This window comes from Acipenser ruthenus, chromosome 1 (assembly GCF_902713425.1).
Source record: "Acipenser ruthenus chromosome 1, fAciRut3.2 maternal haplotype, whole genome shotgun sequence".
Lineage (NCBI taxonomy): Eukaryota > Metazoa > Chordata > Actinopteri > Acipenseriformes > Acipenseridae > Acipenser > Acipenser ruthenus.
In genome coordinates, this window is record NC_081189.1 from 36,963,979 (window position 1) to 36,987,540 (window position 23,562).

General features: G+C 37.5%; 1 protein-coding gene across 4 annotated transcripts in view; it reads right to left on the reverse strand.

The window, feature by feature from the left end:
- The window catches only part of LOC117421231 (WD repeat-containing protein 7-like), a 217,864-nt gene that overhangs the window by 141,478 nt on the left and 52,824 nt on the right, over window positions 1-23,562 (reverse strand). For 2 of the 4 annotated variants that reach the window (XM_059024567.1, XM_059024573.1), the window contains 3 exons: window positions 14,602-15,356; window positions 10,504-10,589; window positions 4,306-4,386 (listed from right to left, as the gene is read on the reverse strand). In XM_059024567.1, coding sequence (XP_058880550.1) covers window positions 4,306-4,386; window positions 10,504-10,589; window positions 14,602-15,356 — 922 coding nt within the window. The remainder of the gene's footprint in view (window positions 1-4,305; window positions 4,387-10,503; window positions 10,590-14,601; window positions 15,357-23,562) is intronic. The other 2 variants (XM_059024571.1, XM_059024576.1) reach the window with 1 other exon arrangement.

The window sequence follows — 23,562 nt, forward strand, 5'->3', positions numbered from 1 at the left end:
ATATTGCCACCCTGCTGTCCTTCATCTGCCAACTTCCCAAGCCAAGCAAACGTAAATATAAGCATTGTAGTTTCCCTCATTGTAGCGCCAGCGAAATAATCATGGCCAAGTAAAACAACAAAGTTATGCAGTTAACCTTTGACTCGCTTTGCTAATTCGTTGTTAACTGATCGTTCATAGCAATGTCATCAACACTCCCGCTCCCAAACCAAAACAGAAAGTACAAAATGGCGAGTCGACCCTACATTTAACACCAGAAATGTATGGAAATGTTTTCTGACCTAAGTGAGGCATTCTGTTAATCGACGGACAACTGGAGACATTGTAATGGCTAAAAACAAATGGCTTACCTTGATGGAACGGGTCGATTTGTTTAAGCTGAAAAAGGCTTGACGCAGTCTAAAATAAGTGACTTTTATAAACCACAGTAAGAAAAAAAAGTACCGCAAGTGGTTTGTTTACGTGCAAGTTTTGCACAAATGAAGGCTGACTTAAAGCATCAGGTTTGTAAACAGAATTTTTTTTTTTTTTTTTACTTTTCGTTTAAAAAAGTGTTTGCCTGTACATATTCAACATTTTTTTTTAACTGCTTAAAAAAGAATGCTGTTGAGCTTAAATTGCTTTGTGAAATAAATAGATGGCATCGTTCAATGGGGGATAGTATTCAGCAGGCTTACAGTCGTTTCACAAACACTAAAATTTAAATGACTAGTACAGTAAAAAAAAAAAATCATACGCTTTGTTTTTATGGTTGTTGTTTGGATGATTTGACACTAAATGAGTGTATTTTTTTTTTTAATTATTTTTCATTTTTAAGTATAAACAGTTCCTCAAAAGTAACCGTGTATGTTTCATACAGATGGGGAAAGATGATAAAACGACACTAGTAGATCTACTGTTGTAAAGTAGGTCTACTAAGGCATGTTTACACTGAAGCAATTTGCCATGCCTGTGGCGGCACTGATGCGGTAAATGGAAAATGGTGGTAAAATGCAGCCACACTTTATTCCGCCACTGAACAATCTCTCGAGGTACTGAAGCGCATTACTTTCAGTGTAAACTGCAATGTCGTCACAGCCACCGCATTTTGCGTTCAGTGTGGATTTCCCCCCCAAGTAAACGCAATTTCCTGTTCCGCCACGTGTTGATTGAAGAAATAAATCCAACAAAATGGCAAGTGACCCAGGCAGTAATTGGTCCGAAAAAGAAGTAAGGGAGCTTTCAGTGTTGTAGTCCTAAATCTTAAAGTACCGGAACGCCAATTAAAATATATATTTTTCTAAAACAAATTATAGGAACTATTGTACATTGAACTTGAGGGTACATTCATTTTAATAGGTAATGCATGCGTCTCGCATGCGACGTTTAGGCTACTGCCCCAGTGCTGAGATTATTATTATTATTTATTTCTTAGCAGACGCTAAGATTGCCATTTTTCCAGCCAAATTTGGCCTGTTTTGAAAGCATCTAGCAGGATAATGTTGTCTTTGGTGGTTTGGTTATTTTTTTGGCTATTTTTATCATGCATGTTTTTGTTTCTATTTTTTTCTATTATATCATCTCCAGCACAGAATTTCAACCACCATGATTCCCTGTATAGTATATCACATCCTCACCCCGTCTTTTTTCTGGAGCTCTGCATCCAATAAAATTACGAATCACACTAACGCTCAGCATTTTTATCCGTCACCAATTCACAAACTATCAGTACAATTAAAAAAAAAAAAAAAAGTATTTTTAAATACTGTCAGCCGACAGTTTTGAACAATTTAATTGTACACTACATCATGAATATTAGCTAAAAAATAAATAAATAAATAAATAAATAAATAAATAAATAGTGGTTCTGGTATTGTAAGTTGTGAGTAACATTACCTACCAGTGTTTTTATTATTATTATTTTATATAAACGTGTAGCACTTATTTATGGTTTTGTAATATATAATAAATCTTAAATGCATGTGCAGTCACTCCAATCCCCGGGTCTCTGTGACCGATGTACAAAACACCTATAAACCCGTGTTTATGGCCACAATCGTAGGATGCACCTTTTGCTGTCAGCTGTCGTCGTCAGCATTTTTACAAAAAAAGTTATCCTTCTTAAAGTAGTACTGTAGTTTGTAATAGAAGTACTAATGTTCTCTTCAATGCATCATAAGGACGACTGAATCAGAGGATTGTGCGGGAGATTTGACTACAAACATTTAAAATGCGCGCTGGTTCAAAAGGAGAGATAAATGCACAACTTGATGGAACTGTGCGAGATGCTAATTTGTACTCCACAATGACATGCGGTGTTCTACGTAATAAAAAGCAAGTGATGGCTAAATTCTACCTGTATGTCTTCCAATCTTTTCATTAGTCTATTGTGATATTCAGAAAGTAAAGTGAAAAATATCACGCATACCAGGCAGGTACCAAAGGCATCATTGTTTTGATTACGGAACTGAACACTAGCAAATTATGTTAACGCGAGTTCTGTGTAAATAGTGGTAAGCTGCCAAATTGCCACACTGAACTGGCAATATTGATGTGTGTAAATGGTGAATTTAAACAACGAAATGCGACATTAGTGCAGGCACTGATCCTGCCTTGTATGTGGAAATACAGCTCTAGTGACGTTTTATTATTTAGTACTTTAGTTTTAAAAAATATGTTTTATTAAAATGGCTTGGAGATACTGTAATTGTATAAAAAAAACACTTTTGAATTTATTGCAAAAACGTTGTGTTTTTTTTTGTTTTTTTTGACCCTCACTATAACGGCACCCTCGCTTATTGCCCGTTTTTGCCCATGGCCCTTACCAGGCGGTATAAAGAGGGTTGACTGTATATACAGTTGCAGTCAAAAGTTTACATACCCCAATGAAAATTTATAATTTCTAGAAATTTCTCGAAAACAAAGAATTTTAGAAAAAATCTTTTGTAGCAAAAGTTTTGCTTTTGTTCATGAGGAAGAAATAGATGTCTACAATTATTTATTTCAGCAATTTTTTTTGCAAAACTCCAAAAATGCTAATTCAAAAGTATTCGTACCCTTTTAGTATTGTATTGTCTAAAAGGTGCTAGAAATTTCAATATGATAATGCAGAACCTAATTCTAGAAAAGTCTAGAAAATGCTGGATTGTAGGTGAACATTCTTAGAGTATAAAACGTTTAGGCATAGGATGATTGCTGTCATTATCAATAAGTCAATATGGGCAAAGTAAAGTGCTATCTGAAGACCTTAGGCAGAAAAATATTTATTGTCATAAAGCTGGAGAAGGATACAAGAAGATTCCCAAGCATTTGAGTATCCCAATTTCAACTATTGTTTCTATTATCAAGAAGTACAAGCCTTATAGTACTGTCACAATGCTCCCTCGGTCTGGAAGAAAGAAGGTTCTTTCAACAAGAACAAGTAGAAGAATTGTGAGGAAGGTTAATAACAATACGAGATTGACTGTCAAAGATATTCAAAGTAAATTGGCTGCAAGTGGGATTGGGGTTTCCATTTCAACCATAGGTCGAGTATTGCATGGTGAAGGTCTCAATCGATTAAAGTTTGCAAAACGGCATTTGAATGATGTGTATGAGTTGTGGTCAAAGGTTTTGTGGAGTGATGAAACAAAAATTGAGCTGTTTGGTCATGCTGATAGTCGTTACATTTGGAGAAAGTCTGGCGAGGTGAAAAAAACACCATACACCTACTGTCAAGCATGGAGGTGGTAATATCCTTCTATGAAAGAAATTTAGTTCCAATACATGGTCAAATTGATTCCATAGCATACCAAAACATATTGGCCAATCCAAACGATCCAAAGCACACATCAAAATCTACTTTAGAATGGTTAAATAAGAATAAAATCAAGCACAAAAGCAAAACTTTTGCTACAAAAGATTTTTCCTACATTCATTTGTTTGAGAAATTTCTAGAAATTATACATTTCCTTTGGGGTATGTAAACTTTTGACTATAACTGTATATACACACACAGAGAAAAAGGCGCTGACATCCCTATTAACCATTTGACCTTTATTTTCACACCAGCCTGGAGTTCATGGGAAAACTTTACCATCATACTTCAGACCCAACCAAGCACCTGGAGAATTCTGTAACCTGGGAAAAACGCTGAAAAAGTGGAGAGTAACCAGAACTGAAGCGTGTTAACTGAAGCAAGCAATTCACACATCAATGTTGGGTGTTGCCAGGATAACAAGAAATGACAAAAACAACACAACACAATGAAACACAGCTCGCATGGTTAATGAGAAACACAAATGTGCAGAAAAGTGAGCGAAGAGCTGTTACAATCAGGGAAAGTACCTTCATTGACTGAGGGACAAGTATGTAAAGCAGAGCCAGAGTGAACAGCCTCAGGGCCAGTAGTAGCAACAGCAGCAGCAGCTTGCAGAGGAAAGGAAAGATAAATAGAAAGAGAAAATAAAAGTCCAGCCATTTAAGAGGAAGAAAAATTGAGTTAGTGATTATGTGGAAAAGAATGAACTAACAGACAGTATTAATATACTGTAAACCCCCTTTTTATTAACATGCCATTAAACACCTAACTAAAATGGCTGCTGATTAAAAAAAAATAAAATAAATGGAGGCTATAAAGAGGTTTATAGTACAACCCTGCAAAAAAAAAAAAAATATATATATATATAGTCCAATATGAAGGGATTGGTCTAAGGTAAGGTCTGGGTAAAGTATATATACAGTATTTATTTATTTATTTATTTATTTATTTATTTAATTCAAGTCATGATATAATTTCAGTTTAGTTTTTTTTATTATTTTTTATTTATTTCTCTTTAGTTACTGGTAAATTTAGTTTAAAATGTATGTAATTGTTAAATTATAGTGATAAGCATACCATTCGAAACATGCATTTTTAAACAAATGTAATCTTTCTTTTAAAGGAGAAAATCAAATTCAAATATTTTTACATCCTTATTACAAAAGCTTTCGAAGAGCTTTTAATTCAAATATAATACTCTTTTTCTGAAGCCTTTTTGATGTTTAATGTAAACATTGTTAAGTTGTTTAAGGTTAAATGTATAATCTATGTTCTTTTGCTCGTCAAAAGATATCTAATATAGCCTTTTACAAGTTTGGAGTAATACATTTGTTTGAAAGATAAACCTGATGACATTGAGAAAGACTTCTAACCAAAAAATGTATTTTAATATTAGTGCTAAGATAGCCTAGTGTAAAATCAAACCAGCTGAATATATTTAAACTCATATATCCCTGCATATAACAAAGATTTAATATAACTCACACCATACCATAGCAATACAAATAAACGATTGTCAGCGTGTCAAAGAAACATGTTCAGCAGCTAATCATGACCAAAACATGAAACTGAAAAGCTATAAGCATGCAATGGTGTAACCGTTGCTTTGTTTGTCTTAAAGATTGTATGAAATGAATAACACGACTCCATAGGCAACATTTATTTCTGCTTTACATTTATAAATAATTCAAAAACATTTATTCAAATGCACTCATTTATACATTTATTCCGTTATGAGAAAACAACAGTATCAGCACTGCAGTTTATATACAGTGATCTGATAATATTTACTACCTTATGTGTACTGCAGGATTCTGCCCATTTGATTATTAAATGTTCTCTCCTAAGTTCCAATTATCAAACTAAACCCTGGAATAGTACAACTGATAGCAAAAACCTTCAGACTCGTTTACTTAAGCCTCTGAAGAAGATTTTAAAAAACGACAGCTATTGCAAGATAAATACTTACACTTTTACTGGATTGTACAAGCCCTCATTATGATTTTTTTTAAATTTTATTAAATATGATAGGGCTGTTTATTTTATTCCACGTCATTAAAAAAACATCTTTGCTTATGAAAAGTGTCAGCGGCCAAGGCATGTGTTTTCTTGTTAACATCCGCAATAAATTCTGAAGGGTTTACGCCGTGGAATGAATTAGCATATGAAAAAGGAGAAAGTCCTTCTGGCAACAGTGCCTCAACAATTGAAGGTTAACACCAAGATTTAGAGGTCACTACATGACACGTCTTTCTGTAGTGAAAATAACCATAGGCCCTGCATAAGTGGACACAAATAAATCCCAAAGCATTACTCTATAATGGTATCACAAAGGGACCAAGCTTGTGTACAGATTTGGTACTGTGATGTAAATTGTCTGTTTGCTTAACTTGTGGCCGACTCTATTTTGTCCATACAAGATATCTGCATGGCAACTAGCTTTTAATTTATGTGCCACACAGATGCATACCCTAGGGTGTTACAGCCTTGTAAGTATTTTAAAACTGCATGAAAGGCAATTATTTTATAGTATTTAGCCCCATTAAAATGGTCTACTGTACAGTCAGACCACATATATGAAATGAAAAAAAAAACTATTACTACCTAGGTAAAATACTTTTATGTCTAAATAAATGTCAGTCGACCCTCCCTCGGGGATTGCCACACACTCTGCCCCAATCTGAGTTGGACGCGTCTGTGGTGATGACCTCACTCCTGGTGACGCTGCCCAGCGCTACGCCTAGGCGTAGATAAGCCGGCTGTTTCCACCAGGAGAGTGCTTGTAGACAGTGATTTCACACTGTCACAAGCTTGTTGCGGTTCAACACCGGTTGATGAACCTTGCAGTTGAGCCAGAGCTGCAGAGGGCGGCATATGTAAAAGACCCGGGGGTCGATGCTGCAGCCATCAAACCCAGAAGCCCCTGGCAAACCACTACTGGAAGTACCCTGCCAAGTTGAAACAACTCGAGGCAGGCGGTTACTCTCTCCACCCTGTCCTCTGACAGGGTGGCCAACATGAGCTCTGAGTCCAAATGCACTCCCAGATAGGTGACTATCAGGGCGGGAGCTAGTCGACTCTTTGCATCGTTCACTTTCAGACCTAACCGATGTAAGTGGTTGGTGACGAGTTCTGTGAGTTTGTGCGCTAGTGCTCGGGACCCTGCGCAGATGAGCCAGTCGTCCAGGGAGTTGAGGAGTTGAACTGGTACATTATGCCCTGAAAAGCAAACCTTAGGTATTTTCTGTACGCTGGTTTATGGGGATGTGGAAAAAGTCATCCTTTAGGTGCTCCAAGGTGAACCAATCGCCTGGCCTGATGGACTGCAACAGCCGTTGCATAGTCAGCATCTTGTCAGCAACTGTCTCTGACTCAGGAACAGGTTTACCTGTCTGCGATCGAGAATCGGTCTGAGGCCGCCACCCTGTTTTGGCACTAGAAAATACCTGGAATAGAACCCCCCATTTGTGTCGGAGAGGTCTACTATGCAAATGGACTGTTTCTGCAGCATGACTGCTACCTCCTGTGTCACTTGATTGACAGCTTGGTTGTCTGTGACAGATGTTCTTGTCACACCCCGGAATTGAGGGGGGCCGTGTTGGAATTCGAGAGAGTAGCCAGTTTGCACCATGTTGAGAACTCAGGGGTCCGTGGTGCACTGGTTCCAGTAGTCCAGTGTCTCCTGGAGAAGGAGCGCTGGGTTTGTGGCAGCAATGTCTTAGGACTGGTGCTTTGCCTGAGGTGCAGCCTGTGTCTTTTGTCTATGCACGCTTAAAGGCGCGCCTGCCCCCACGGAAAGCGGCAGCACACTGTCTTCAGACGGGTCCGCCCGAAGAGGCATCAGCCTGCGACGCTGGTTTCTTCTGCAGTTGTGACCTAGGGTGTCACTGTGCTGCAGGCTTGCACGGTGGCGGTGGGTGCTTTGGCAGAAGGCGCACCAACTCCTTGGCGGATTCCCTTGCACGCTGTGACTACTGTAGCATTTCGTCTACCGCCAAAAGTGTGACCCGGGGTGACAGGAACTTATCTCCATCCAGCACTCGTGCCTGGGAGAGCCAAAGCTGTCTGCGTGCAGCCACCAACGCTGCCAGGTTCCTGCCTATTGCTTGTCCACGAAGCTTAGACAGCCTGAGCAGGTTCTGTTAAGATGAGCTTGGTAAGCTACACGAAAGCTGTTGTTGCTGCCCAGTCTAGCTGAAAAAGCGCTAGCTGTGTAGACTTTCTTTAGAATGACCTCAGTCACTCTGCATTGCTTGTTCGGACATGCTGCGTCCTTGAAAAGCAAGGACAAGTTAGCAGGCTGAACCAGTGAAGCAATGGGGGCTTCTACTGGCGAAAAGTGGTTAAGACCCAACTTGTCCACATCAGAAACCCTGTACAGCAAGTCCATTGAACGGGAAACCGCCACGGCCGTAGCCGGGTGTTACCAGGTGGACTGTAACTCATACAGCCTTTCAGTTTGTGCTGCAGGCCAGGGCACCTGCAAAACTGCAGTCGCCCGCTGCATTAAGGGCATAAGCTTGGCCGAAAGCGAGAGCTGTGTCACTGGCATGTCAGCCTCTTCATCATTTGATGGGAGGACTAGTTGGTCATCTACCTCCTCTGAGGCAGCGATAGAGAGCATGTCATATATCTCATCAGTCACTGTCTGCAAGGGTTCAGACGGAGCGATCATTGACACTACCGGCAGTGATGGTGGAGCTGAGCACTCTCTCAACAGCTCTGCAAGGATTGCTTGCTGGCTTGAAACCACATCCCAAATGAAAAATGACCCTATACATTTCGGGTTTCCATTGGCTCAGTTTATTGCAAATGAAGGGGAAAGGAGGTCGACATGCAAATTAGCCACGCGTAGTGTTCTCATGCTGTTTTCACAGACAGCTTGGGAAAATGTGGTTTCCATGCACAGAGAACAGGTACACGAGAGAATCTCATCTGGAAATCCATGGTTGTCAGGTAACATCTTGTTTGAGAGAAACTGTTTAAAGCACAGTGTTAAGCTAATGTAATAAAGCTGTGATTTGTAAACGCCTAGTGCTTGGTTGTTTAATAATTACTGCTCTTGCTCAAATTGTTTTTCAAATGTCCATTGGTGGGGTAGCATATTGTTAGTAGTGAATAATATTTCAACAAATTTATTACATGACTTATTAAAGAAAAAAGAAAATAATTAACCTGGAGGTATATAATGAAACTGTCCAACCCAGCTATTGCATGGCTAACATGGCTGAAAACCGGTGGATTATAGAGATCTGTGCCAGAGACCTTCACGTATGCTCCCAAGGCTGTCTGGATTGGAAGCAGTGGACGTTTTCACGTGAAATACGGGTTTCCATGTGAAAATGGGCGTGGATTTCCTGTGTTATACGTTTCACGAGTAAATGATATTTACAGTGGCCGTTATTTTTGACCACAAACCTGATCCTCTCAAGCTGTTCTCCCAAATGTGCACGCTCATCGCCACTTCACGTGTAAATAACCACACATGGAAACTCCCCCATTGTTACTACTGGAATTTACAGTAGTAGTATTATATCTATATTTTGATGTATTTTGACATTGTACTTAAACTGACTTGAACCAATTATTTTGAAAAACTGAATAAAGTTTCCATTAGCAGTTTAACAAAAAAACTAAAAACACTGTAAAATTATTCATGGAATAAAATGTTACAAAGGGTTATTTCGAAACTAAACCTGTGTAGTTTTCTTTATTTATTGGTGTTGAACATGTAGGAAAAAAAAAGTATTTTGAAACACAAAAAAAGTGTTTTCCTCAAATTTAAGTCTCAAAAAGGGGGAAGCGACCTATAAAGTGATTTTTACAGTAACCCTGGGATCTATTATAATGATCTATACAGATCTAAATATCTAATTTAAGGATGACATTAAGATCCATTGCTGTTTTGATCACTACAAAAAGACACAATTGACGTTAATGAATAAGTCACACTAAGGATTGATGGGCCTCTGTGCTCAGTCTGGTTGCCAATAGTTGACTCGAGCCCTTTGTGTACACTAGTTCATATCTAGTATGTTTCTGTTCTGTTTGTTTTTATGTATTTTATAAACATAATTAAATAAATAAAATATAAAGATATATAGGAGATATACCTTTAAACAAGGGAACACTGGATCAATAGCGATGGAAGTAAACTTCCTGCAGTTTGCTGGGACCAGTATTAAAATAACACAAACTAAATAATAAATGTCTAGACTTCAGAGACACTCAGCACTCATTATTGGATTATTCTTGTTTGTGGGTATTTATAATTCTCTACTATAAATACATTGGCATTGCACTCTGATTCTGTACGCTGAGGAGACTTCATTTATTATTTTGCATTTTATTTGTGTAAAAAAAAAAGCACACTTGAGTTAATGAAGAACTGTGCAATTAAACAATAAATCAAGGTCGGGAGTTTGCATTTACAGATGACTAAACCCCAGTCTACTGTTTTAAAACATTCTTTTGCTGGCACCAGCACACAAACTTGTTTTTTTCCCAATACCCATTACTACAAAAAGAGATTAAGTTGCAATACCAGGTTGGTGCTCCGATAGCAGAACAGCTCACAGAGTTAAGAATAATGCTACTTCAAAGCTTGCAGGGTTCAAGGACAGATGTTGACAGGCTAGGTTGGAAATTTCTCATTTTTATAACTTTAGCCTCTGCCTCTGTCATTTTCCCTGCATGCTGCACTGAAGACAGTACTTTGTAGTTACCTTGTTTGATCTGTCCTTGTACGGCCGTACTGGAAACCTGTGGGGACATCTTTTTAGCTGCCTCTGGGGTGCCTGGCTTTGGGGGCCTGGAAACAACAACACAACCACATATTAATGGCATGACTGCAGGGTACATAAGCATCTCATATGAGGGTGATTAACATCTTCCTGAAGTCAAATTTAAAAAGTACAAAAGTGCATAACTTCAAACCATACCACCAGCTAGAAATGGGTGTTTTTCTGATAGAATGGTGTTTAAACATGAAGTCAAAAGTAAAAAATAAGTAGTGGTTGTAAAGTGTAAGAAAGTAATTATAAAAGTATGTATTTTTAATGGTTTGTATGTATTTTTAATGTGTGGTCTATATCATATGTGCAATAGGTAAATACAATGTGGAAGTGAAGTAGTACATTTTTTATTGGAAAATACCTGTAATTCAATTTGATTGAGAGAATCAAAGAATGCCATGTGCTGTCTCTATCTTGCATAAACCTAAACTTAAATGTCACTGCCTCAATATAGTAACCACAGAGTTCAACGCTAATCTAAGATCAGTGGCACATTTACAGTAGAATGTCCTAACACATATGAAAATGACAGCAGCAGCAGATTTAAAAAATGACTTCCACATAAGGGTTAATTTTTTCTTGTCCGATACCCAGTCTAATTTAACTTACAGAATCAAAGAATCCAGTTGTGTATCGAATATGTCAAATTTTAAAGTGAATCTGAAAACCAAGTTACATCACCACAATATAGCAGTTTTACCTCACAGATCACAGTGAAGGCAACCGAAGCTGGCATTTGAGAGGATTAGGACATATAAATAGTTGAAGAAACAGCAGCAGAGTTACAAAACAACACGTACAGTAAGATCCCCTCTCATGTCACAAGTACAATGATTTTAGTGGTCTGAACCTAGTCCCAATAGATGTTAGTTCAAATCAACAACCACATGATTTGTTACAACTGACAGTCTCTTATTGAGACACCCAGGACACAATTCAATTGATGATTTTCTGCAATAGATCTAAAAATCAGCAGTGGATTAAAATATTGCAAATCGCTTAGACAGGGGCTTTCTGTATTAGGGTTATGAAAACCAAGATCAAGTGATTAAACCCCCTACTTTGCCATAGAGACTGCTTCCTTGAACTCTTGCTTTATTGAAATTTCTGCTGAGGTGCTCTTTCAATCTAAAACTGTTGGATTTAGTTGTTCTAGTGCCAGATGTACTGAACTGTGACAGGACTTGCACTATAAACTAACTCAAAGCAGTGAAAAGAAAAGCTCTTCATCAGAAAACTATAGACTCCACAAAACTCTATTATTTATTATATCTATCACCTTAAACACTGACCAAATGTAACTTTAGGAATTAAACTTAAATGCTTGCTGTGGATTTTGATTTACAAAATTTTTTTTTTTAGAAAGATCGCAATAATGCAACCAAATTATTAATATTATTATTTATTAACAGCTTACATGGTCAGTACTTTAATTGGAATTATAAGGAGTAAGAATATAGCATGTGTATTTTAGGTGTTTCTTCAAAAAAATTAATAATACTGTACTATAGTTAATACAATACTATGAACAACATGATATTTATATTTATTTATGCCTATCATCGATCTTCATGGTCTCAGAAACAGGAAGTAAAAATACTGTTAGTATAAGATGTTATAGTTAAACTCCAATTCATCAGTGGGAAAATGTATAATTTGGAGTTTACAGCTTAACTCTTTCATAAGCACCGTTTCCATTGTTTGATGCCTATAAACTGCTGCTCAGCAGAATAGACAGTAGTATAATACTTCTCCTAATTGATTTAATTTACACTGTTCTACTGGTTTATCACCAATTCAGACACAGGAGAACTTTTAATTCAGTCATTTTAATTCAAACTAGGTAGAAGCCAAAGATCTTGTGATAAACATTCATCTTTCATTCAAACATTCATCTTCAGCAAGCTATGGGTTTTCAGTTAAGAAATAAATGGAAGTCAATTGGTTGCAGCTACCACTAAAGCACAGCTGGTCCAAGAGCAGATGCTGTGCCAGCAGGCAGTATGTGGATTTACTGCTCACTAACTCCATGGGTTTTATTTAACCGAATGCACACAAAAAAAAAAAATGAGTGTGTATAAAGCCTACGTCATCCAATTCTCAGTAAGTGCAACACTAGCCTGCCCCACAGTCTTGTAAGATATTAAATCTGGTTGAATTAACCCATATGATAACATGGAGTTGAAATCGATCATTCACACTACGGTACAGTTCACAAGTCAAGCAACGACTATAGCCTCTTTTTGTTTCACATTAACTTCTATTACTACATGCAGCTAACCTGTCTAAAAACATAAATGGAAATAATAAGGACATCCCTGGCAACACTGTAGCACATATTTCATATTGTTGAAAATGAAAAGTACCAAAACTGTGGTTTTAATGGGTTTTTTTTTTTGTTTTAATTTAGTAATTCCAACTGAGTTATAATGAATGCAGCGCTACTTTTATGTGGAGCAAAAAGGCTGGGACAGCTCAATTAGTTTTTGTTTTTTTACCCCGAACAGTGAAAACAAGCAGTAGAATCAGCAAAGATCAGAAAGATATGAATTTCAGTGAATGCTAGATGTAGATTTTTTTTTTAAATAATGCTGGCTAAAAAAAAAGAAGTCTGTAATTCTGACAAGACAAATGTGCCTTCATAATGTTTAACAGTTATTTAGTTAGTATTGTACTTGTTTCACATTATAAAGTTGTTTCAGTTAATGGTGGCTTTTAAGGTGATGATTGGTATTGCAACAAAGGGAGCTGTAATATATATGAAATGTATAAACACACCTGTAATAAAAGAAAACACAAAGGGGAAAAATCCAGACTACATACATATCTTATAATTATATGTCACGTGGTTAAAGCTGTTTGTTGTGTTGCTTAGTAATAGTAGTAGCACAACGTGTGATTGTGTAGAAATGGGTTTTTGTAAGAACTGCATGTGTGTGTGTGTATGGCTGTTAGAAAATTGAGGCCTGTGAATTTGTTGCGGAAACTGCAACTTTTAACACAAACCACAACTTTTTATAGTTGCCGTAACTTTTAATGTGACTACAGCGTTTCTATTATTTATATGTCATTTCGTTGCAAAAAATGCTGAAAAATAAACTGAAACAGAAAAGGAAACGTCACTCTCACATTGTCTTTTGTTAGTGGGGGATTGGTATGCCATGTCATCCTCTCTAGCAAAATCAGTAATCTTAGCAACAGGAAAGAAGACTGTGGGCCATGATGCAAGTACTGTACTTACTTACTGTTAAATTTTGTGAATGAAGGTTTATTGCAGTTTTGCAAATACTGTAGTGGCTGTTCAATTTTGTGGGTGAGCTTTTACTGTTATGCAAGTACTGTATGTTATGCATAATTATTGTTAGCTACAACTCTTCACTGGTAATGAAACGCAGCATAAAACATTTTATTTCAAATGGTGATAAAGAGGGAGTCTGAAGAACTTATGTTCTGGTTGTCTATTTGTATGTTTTTTTCTTATTGTTGTTTTTGAACACATGTACAAAAATCCATCTTGAAAGCAAGTATATATATATGTGCAAACTGTGTTTTATATTTATGACCACGCCGAAACTGCAACTTTAAATACACAGTGGCCGCAACTTCTTAATATCATTGTATCATTGTATATATAAAGGCTTGCTGCAGCTAAGTTTGCTGCAGCTAAGTTTAAAAAAAGAATGTAAACAGTTGTTTTTTTCTTTTTATAGACTGGTCAAAACAATTGATTTAAATGATGGCAGATTTCAATACCACTAGAAAAATGTCTTATTCCTGTTATTTAAAGGCAAAATGAGACTTGCAAGCATTGTTAGAAATCAACTGAATATGACCAATTGTACCCAGCCCCAAGCGGAACAATCCAGAGTCAGATGATCATGTGTGCAGAGGCCTTTTAAAAGGTAACAATTTGTAGTGGAATATCATGAAATGTACAACTGATTTAGGATGGCACTAATGTATGTGCAAATTGATGGGAATGCTTGTTGTTGTTTTTTTTTTTTTTTTTTTTTTTTTTTTTTTAAATACCTGATTGGAGGCTTCTTCATATGTTCTCCAACAAACGTTGCATTGGTCATACTCATCAAAGTGTTGGCTAAGGAGATTACAGACAGGAGGTGCTGTGTGGTAACAGCTCGAGACACACCGTATGTGCCTTTTCCCAGCATCTCAGACACAGACATCTTCCTGCCCATTGCATCAGCGGCCCCCAGTGCCATCCTGGCCACAGAGTCCTTGAAAGTGGGCAGCATGAGAGACATGTGGCCTCCTCGGGAGAGCAGACCGAAGGAGACTGGGCAGTGGGGCTTGAGCATGCCTAGGAGGTTGAGACAGACTTTGTCAAGCATGCTGTTGAGCCCCCAGGCGTGGAGGCAGGACATGAAGAGCTTGGCGGTGTCCATTGTGAGGTTGTATTCCAGCTGCGTCAGGGACTTGGACTTTGCGTCTTCCTTCCTTTGCCTCCTCAGCTCGTCATCCTCATCCTCGTCGTCGTCCAGCAGGTGCTCTTTGATATTCTCTTTGATGGTCTCCTTCACCTGCTTGAGCAGCACGGCCGCCCGCTTCCCCGCTAGGAAGGAGCCCCCCTTGTCAGCACCGCCTGGGGCCTTCTGCAGGCTCTCGGGAGAGATCAGAGTGGGGCAGGGCCTGGAGGCTTCCTCGGTCAGCAGCTGGATGATAACGGCCTCCACATCAAAGAAGAGGACGTGCATGTCAGGGTCCATCAGATTTGTCTTCATAGCCTGCACCATCAGGGAGTTGTGTGAGTATTTAGGCAAATTACCCTGGAGAGGAGGGATGAAAGGGGGGGAATAAAAAAAATTAAGACAAAGTCATACTTCCAGACATGAGTATGAGGAAACTTTAAAACTATTTCTTATTCTTATACCATTTCTATAAACCATCTAACAATCAGGGATTGCTGGCAAAAAAAAAAAAAAACTTTGCACATGTGCAACAGAAATTGCATGTGTTCACTATAGTACAGTTACAAAGATATGTCCCACAATTTCTGTATCCTTTTAGAAGTTAAGATTATTATGTATACACTAGCTAGACAATGTGCCTAGAGGACACCACCACCACCATGTTGCACTCACCTTTAAGTAAATACACACACAGAAACACAAGTATGCATAAACAAATACAACACCACAGTTATGATACCTTTTTAATTATTTAGTTTTACTAAAGACTTTATTTCACAAACAAGGACTAATTATTTCAAACAGGTGATTTGTCATGCATCCATTTCTCACAATAAATAAGTAGCAACATCTGTCATATTGACCGAACCGAATCTACAAAATTGGTCTCTTCACCTTTAGCACCTTTTATAATCCACCACTGGACACTCAATAAGGACCACACTTAACTGAGGGCAAGGAGGCTGTTGCTGTTACTGTGTTCAAAAGGCTGTTAGCACCTTTAACAGGCAACAGTGATCACTTCAATTATCAAAAATCTGAGCATCACAAATTCATCACAAATTCCAAGGCCACAATGGCACGAAGCATGACTAGTATCAAAATAGAGCTTTTAAAACATATTTAAAAGTCTTCTGACGATATGGCAGCTTGGATATATTTAAATGTTCAGAAACCAGTTTTATATATATAACCTTGTAAGTCGAACACGGCACATCGTAACAACTGAAACAAAAGAAAATGAAGCTAACCCTAAACCACGGCCTGTATCACAAAACGAGAGGGAAGCGATTGTGAGATTTGCCCTAACAAAAATGTCTTTGGAGGTTTATGCAGCACAGGGCAGGCACTGCCAAGTCTTTTAACGCCTTAACTGTGAGAAGCATTATATTTTAGCATTAAATAAGTGTCACTGCGACAAACAAAAAAACAAAAAAAAAATACTTTTTTAGCACCTCATTCTTAAATACGAAATGCATAGCCATCTGTAAGACTTAGTCATGCTGTAAAATGAAATGTCATGAGTGATATGTTACTACACAGTGATGGGATACATAAAATACAGAATCACAGTACAAGCACATGAGAATTTACACGGTCTTCTTTCTAAACAGTATCAAAACTCAATGTCAATTAACATGCTATATATCATGTATACACACACACACACACACACTACTATAAAGAAAATAACTTGTGTATGTTTCAGGCAGATATATGTCCTCCTAATCCAGTTGATAGCATGTTTCAATCAACTACATCTTCCAGCCTTCCTTTTGCACACAGCTGATTAGTTACATTCAATATTGCATATGTCTACCGAGTGTTATGTGGCCCAAACACAGCATCGCATTGCTTTGCTTTCTTTAACAATGTATTAAGGCACAGATTAAATGCATCTTAAGGTGTATCATTTGCAGCATGGAAAATGACTGCCCTCTTCAGTGCTGATGCTGTAACTGCTAACCTTTTTTTTCGCATCATACGACTGTATACAAACATGATCTTGTTTTTCCAGCTACAGGATAACCTGTTGTATGAACCTGTTGTTAAGTGGACATTTAGACAAGAACTTCCCAGCAACAAAATATAACCAACAGCTATGATCCTGATGGCCTTCATGGTACAAATATGCCTTTTATTATAGTATTTTTTTTAAATTTTTTTTAATAAATTTTTTTTTTTTAAAAAGGCAATTACAGCATTATCAACTTTGCAGTAGTGCTGGAACAAACGCAGGATATTTAATGCTCAATTATGATTATACTGTATACTAACTGCCTATATAAAATCAACTTTTGAAGATGTGGGAAGTTGTCAATTGGCTCCATAACCTTTTACAATAAGCACATTACTGCCAAGACGCATTTGGTTTAGCACTGAAAACGGCAACATTGAGGATGCCCAGCACTCCAGACAAGGTTTTTGGGTCTGTGAGTAACTTACCCTCTAATTTCAACACTGAGAGAGTAAAATGCAACATTACCTTGAAGTCATGAGTAAATCTCGATAAATATTGTACTCTTTAACGATAATGGGGTAGGCATTAAAAAAGAGCCTTCCATTTTAACTGCAATGTTACTTTGAACTACTGTACAACCACACGTGTGTTCTACTAGGTTCTTTATTGCCTCAGTGCATTTTTTTCAAGGTATCATATTGACTCTGCAAATTAATTACGTTACTTGAACATTAAAATCTTAAACTCAGTGAACATGTTACAACTTCGATATAAAGCCATACAGATAAATACAATAAAGAGATGCATTATTAAGTTATAAAACAGCTTGTTTCATATTATAGGCTCCTTTTCTTTAGCGGTTGCCTCTGATGGTGGTTACAGTTGGATTTGTAGCTGGACTGGAGTTTTTACGCATCAACCTGTGCAGCGCCGAACTTTTCTAATTCTTACTGTGATTGGCTGCAAAGACAACAGGGCAAGCCAGAGATTGGATAATGTTTGTTGGGTTGGTTTTCTCACGTAGTTTCCTAGTAATTGAAGACATTGTATTCAGGAAGATGTAGTTGTTAGTGAAAGTTTTAGGGGAGGCAGATGGGGAGGCAGACAAGCTGTGCAGCAAAATTGCTATTAATATTTTTATGCATTACATGTTAATTTTGTGCATATTTCGGATTGTTTAATGTGTAAAAACAGCAGGTACGCAGTTTATCTCGACGGCTGTGTATGCCATTATTTTATTCCGCATCAGGGTCTCGGAAGCAGCCATTTCCAATAAAGAAGGTGCTTAAAAGACATTAAATGGGGGACAAAGTGGTGACTACTGCAGCATTATCCCTGATCAGAAACAGTTAAAAAAAAATTCACTTCAATTTAAGCACAGTACCAGTAGCTTGATATGACCAGATTTAGAGACATTTAAACATCTGGAAGACATTAGTGCAGTATTAAAAAACCTACTGTAACAATACAATTGAATCAGTAAACTATCACTCAAGTTTTGTTTGTTTGTTTTTTTCCATTAAGATTTTATATCTGGCTTGCGTAAGGCAAGGGTGCAGGGTAATATAATCGTAGTGTTTGTGAATGCTGTCCCCAGGCCCTATTATTTTTTTTATTATTAGAAAAAAAAGTAATGAGAAACTACAGTAAGACAAGATATTACATCAGCTCAAACCCATTCACTTAACCAGAACCAAAGTCCAATTCAGATACTGTGCAGGAAGTCTGGCTTCACAAGATTATACCACCTTGTCATAAAGACGTTTTGTTAGACAGGGAGAAAGAAAGTATGCAGTCCAATTTACTAAGAGCCATACAAACTAGAAATGGGAGTTTTTGTGAACAAAAAACAAATAAAATTAAAAAAACAGGCACAAAAAGGTAAAATGTTCTTGTACGGCACGCACAACTGAATTGAATCTATAAAATGTACAGAATATACATGTGCTGAGTATAAAGACAATATCTTTAAGTGTTAGGTCTTTAGCACCCGAAAACCAGAAAGTCACAATATGACAGCCATCTTTGGCCACAGGTCAAATTGAAGGATTTCCACATCTAAAATTTGCCAGCTTAAAAATAGTTTATTAAATATTGTCAATAGTAGGGGTAACGTTTGACAGACTCATGCAAGCTACCTTTATGTGGATGCTAAATTGATCAAATCAAAATTCTGAGCTGTTTTTGTACCACAAAAAATATATAATATAACTGAGAGCCTAGATGACACCAAGCATTCTATGGTCATTATCTATCATTACATTTCCACAGAAGTGTTTTTGGTTCTGCTCAGCTTTTGTCCTGTGGTTTATTTTGACAGGAGAAGCTGTAATTTTAGGACTAAGTGCAGTACTGTGACACATCATAATTTGACCAGAGGAGACAAAATATCAGCCTAAAGAAAGGGGCTGGATGGTGCAGTGTCTTGGCAATTGAATAGGAAGCCTTCCCTTTCACTTCTCAACCAACAGTTGGATTCCTAGATTGTTTGTAATAATGAACAAAAGGTCTGTTGGGGCCTATGCAGTTTACTACCATCACAACAGGCACTGCTGTATCTCAGAGTGGACAAGGATTGGGTAAGTACAAACACAGGACCATTTTACTCTCTAGCTAGAATGGGAAATAATCTATAATTTGTCAAAAGAACAAGCATTCATTGGAAATTAGTGGCATGCTAGTTTTTTGGTACCCAACAGTGCCTGTTACAGCTGCCACCTAAACACGAAGATTATTCCCCCCCTGAACATATTGTAACTGCTAAAGACCGTGCTGAACAGTACCCCAAAACCCTCCATGAGGACAGCCGCTGACAAAACATAAAACAGTGCCTACCAGCCTCTATGCAAAGAATGTTGGGGCGAAAGAAAAAAAAGTTAGAAAGCTAATTTTAATTCAACAAACTAATTTAATTGTATTTATTTATTTACAGAATTAAGAGAACAGCAGTACCTAAAACACAGGCAAATAGAAATGGAATTACTGACTATACAAATCTGAAGGTAGTAACACTGGCAAATATAAGTCAAAAGCAGGGGTGAAATTCTGCCGGTACTCACCAGTACTTCGTACCGGGACTTATTTTGATGCCGGTACTGGGTACCGGGACTTATTTAATCTACTTTTCATCCAACGCAGATGCATTCCATTCATTCACACAGTCCAATAGTGCAACGTTTCTCAAATGCGCTTTCATTCAGCACAGTTTGTGCTGCTTGCATTGTGCATGAGTCACAAATCTCTGCCCATTTCGCTTTGTGTCAGTGCTCATTCGCTTATCAACGAGAAAAGACTTTAGCAGTGCAACGTGAAAACAGCAGTATGGAGTAATTATCATTGTTATGAAGTAATAATTATTTTCTTTAGTGTGGCGGAGAAACTATCTGAAATATTCTGAACATTAACGAACATTGCTGCACATGAATTTGAAGGCAAAAATCCATGTCAGTGTTTGCCATAAATGACATAGTTGATAAATATTAGAAATAATTATCTTAACACGTTTTGCCTTGCACCGATTTACCACGTTGCCAGAATTTGCGCAAAAGTTTCTAAAATGGCAAGTAATGTGTGGGACAGTAGGGATCAACATTAATATAAAAAAACAGTATCAAAGTGCAGCTTCAGATTTGGTAAGGGAGTCAGAATCGGGATACAGATGGAAGTGTGCTTCACCACGCTTTTCAAACACTTGGCCCAACTTGCAAGGTACATGTTAAGTGTTTCCTTTTGTTGTGATCCTAGTATTTTCTGTTATGAGGACTGTAATAAACGAAAACCAAAACCATGAGGTGTTTTTTTTTTGTACAATGCCCCCTTTTCTAAAACATCCTGAAGAGTTTATTTAAGTTCAATGTGAATTTTCACTTGCGTGCACATGTAAAAAAAAAAAAAAAGGCAGAAGTAAACCAGAGCAGTAATGATATTACTTTATGAAAATTTGTCTTTTGCCACTTTGTATCTTGTGCAGAAACCACAATACCAAGGATATAATAAAATAAAATGTCTACTTTTATACTGTTTCTGCCTGTAAAATATTTTTCTGGAATAGAGCATGGTAATTATCTACAAGAACATATTATTGTAAGTAGGGGTCTACTTAAATTACGGTAAATTTACGTATTTTTCATGGGTAGGTTATGGAATAAAATTAGGATTTTGCAGACATTTCACAGACCTGTTTAAACATTAAATAAACCCAAGTAGACAATATTGCAGAGCACTATAAAAGCCTAAAAGTAGTGGTACTTGCTTCCTTACTAAAACAGAGTGCTGTCATTTGTTAAAGGCAGCAGTTTCTGCCGACATTCTCTGTCTGGTGTGGACTTGCCCATACATTGAGACTGCACGTCTGCATCCACTGAATTGGTTGGAAGTGTAAGGTAAAGTTTTGCCAAGTTATACAGATGTGGAAATCGATTAGAAACAGTCCCAAAACTCGGTACCCTAGGGCATCTGGCATACTTTAATAAAGGCAATATATGCTACGTTCGTTGTCATGTTAATTTGTCCCATCCAATAATTTATTTTATTAGTACCAAGTCAAAACAAGGAAAACATGCTTATTCAAGTCTAAAATTCTAACTGTGTTTAAAAAGTAAGCAGCAGGTTGTTTGAAGCACAGTGGTTGTGCTAGATCGTACCTGTAGTACTGATTTAACTTGGCTACAACCGACAGGAATACTTTTAGTCTGCGCTGACTTTCCAGTTTGTCTTCTGAAAGCTGTGATTCTGAAGCTAAATAGAGATTGATTGTATTTTCTCCAGACACATTACAAGATGTGCAAAACAATTACCTCCATCTGCATGAACAGTTTATTTGGGAAATATCTTGGCACGATCATCAGCCGAAATATACTTTGCTTTTTTTGCTTTGTCGTCCATTTCTGGTATTTTACCTCCAATGCTTAAAACTAGATTTTAGATTTTAGATTTTAGCAACCTAAATCAAAACAATGCAGCACTGACTTTGTCCCACCCCCTACTGTACAGTACAGGTCACAGAAAAGCCAGTATAGACTCATTGATAGGCTGATTAAAACACTGTTGTCATTTGAACAGTAAACAAGAATGTTAACCACTTTGGAGTATTTTTCTGTAAATGTTATTTGTCTAAGAACATTTTTTGTCTAAGTGCAATGCACACAGGACAGCGAAGCAATAAAAAAATATATATATATATATTGTATATCTACAGAAGGAAGATACGTAGTTTGCACCGCTTGCGTCGTGCAGTAGTTCATTTAAACGAGGTTTCTTTTTTTACTCTCTGTATTTGTCCGGTATGCATTGGCCCCTAAAAGAGGTGAATTCTTAAAAGCGGACCGATATGATTACTGTGGTGTAGAATCAAACTTAGTACGAGAATGATACAAGCTTGTTCCCTGGCTGCAGTGTAATGGGTTGACCACTAAATGTCATGAGTTCCCGCATGTATGCACGCCCACGAAAAATCCACAGCTGCTTTCCTTAACGAATTATGGATAATTGTGCTTGTTAAAGTTAATGACACCTCGATAGAAATGGCTTAGCTGATAGCTTTGTGATGGGGGTATAGAGGCATAAGGAAACAAAAGTAACAAAAAGAAACCAAAACAGTAAAAGTAAGAGATCTAGTGTTTGTTCCACACGAAGTACTGTTAGTTACTGCTCCAGCTAGAGCTAGGTTTATTTTGTTTATTTTTTGTTTTTGTTTTATTAGCGGTTGTTTCACCACAGCAGTGTAAGAAAAATAAAACCAACACCGGTTTAAAACTGTAAATCAAGACTCCAGCCTGATAATTTACACTGTCCTCTGCCACTCTGTCGCATTGCAATTAGCAAAAGCGTGCCATCAGCAGTTTAAATACAGTATACAGATGTCAATGGTGCTCAATCATTGAGGACAACACATCAAAACAAGTCCTCATGGGTAAGCAGCTTGTTATATGATCACGGTTATGTTTACTCAAGGCTGCAGAATCCTATTTTACTGCAGTATACTTGAGAAGCGATCGTCTCGTGAGGATGCCTAGTTTAATTGCCGTGCAGTGTTACGTGTAATGGCCTTTGAATTAAAATGACATTACAGTACAGTACTGTCAGGACTACCACTGCACTTAAGCATCTATGGCTTACTTATTTTCTGTTGCGATGCAAATCTCACAGTTCTTCATTAAGCGGAGATGCAAAACTCCGCAATCACAACCACCCACCCCCCCGGTCCCCCGCGCCGTGCCGCAATTCCACTCCTCTCTACATGCATATCACACAATAACACTGCTGTACTCAGTATGTATTCAATGAATGTGTATTCACTTTATTTAAACAAATTTTCACTAACAGAGAACACAAAAAAACATACCTGCACAATGCAGTGGCGCAGTCACGTTTGATTACAAACATTGCAGTGTTTTCTGCATCATTGCACTTTCAAACTATGCATCTATTAAGCCATGATTTAAAACACTTTACAACATTATTGTACTATATGAAATAAAATTAAAGCTGCATTGTCTAAGAGTGACTACCCAGGCCTCAGCATTAATTCTGGATTGTGGGGTCCCATTCATGCAAGAAACTCTATATAAACAGAAATAATAAGTTGTCCCCAAGTGGCTCAAT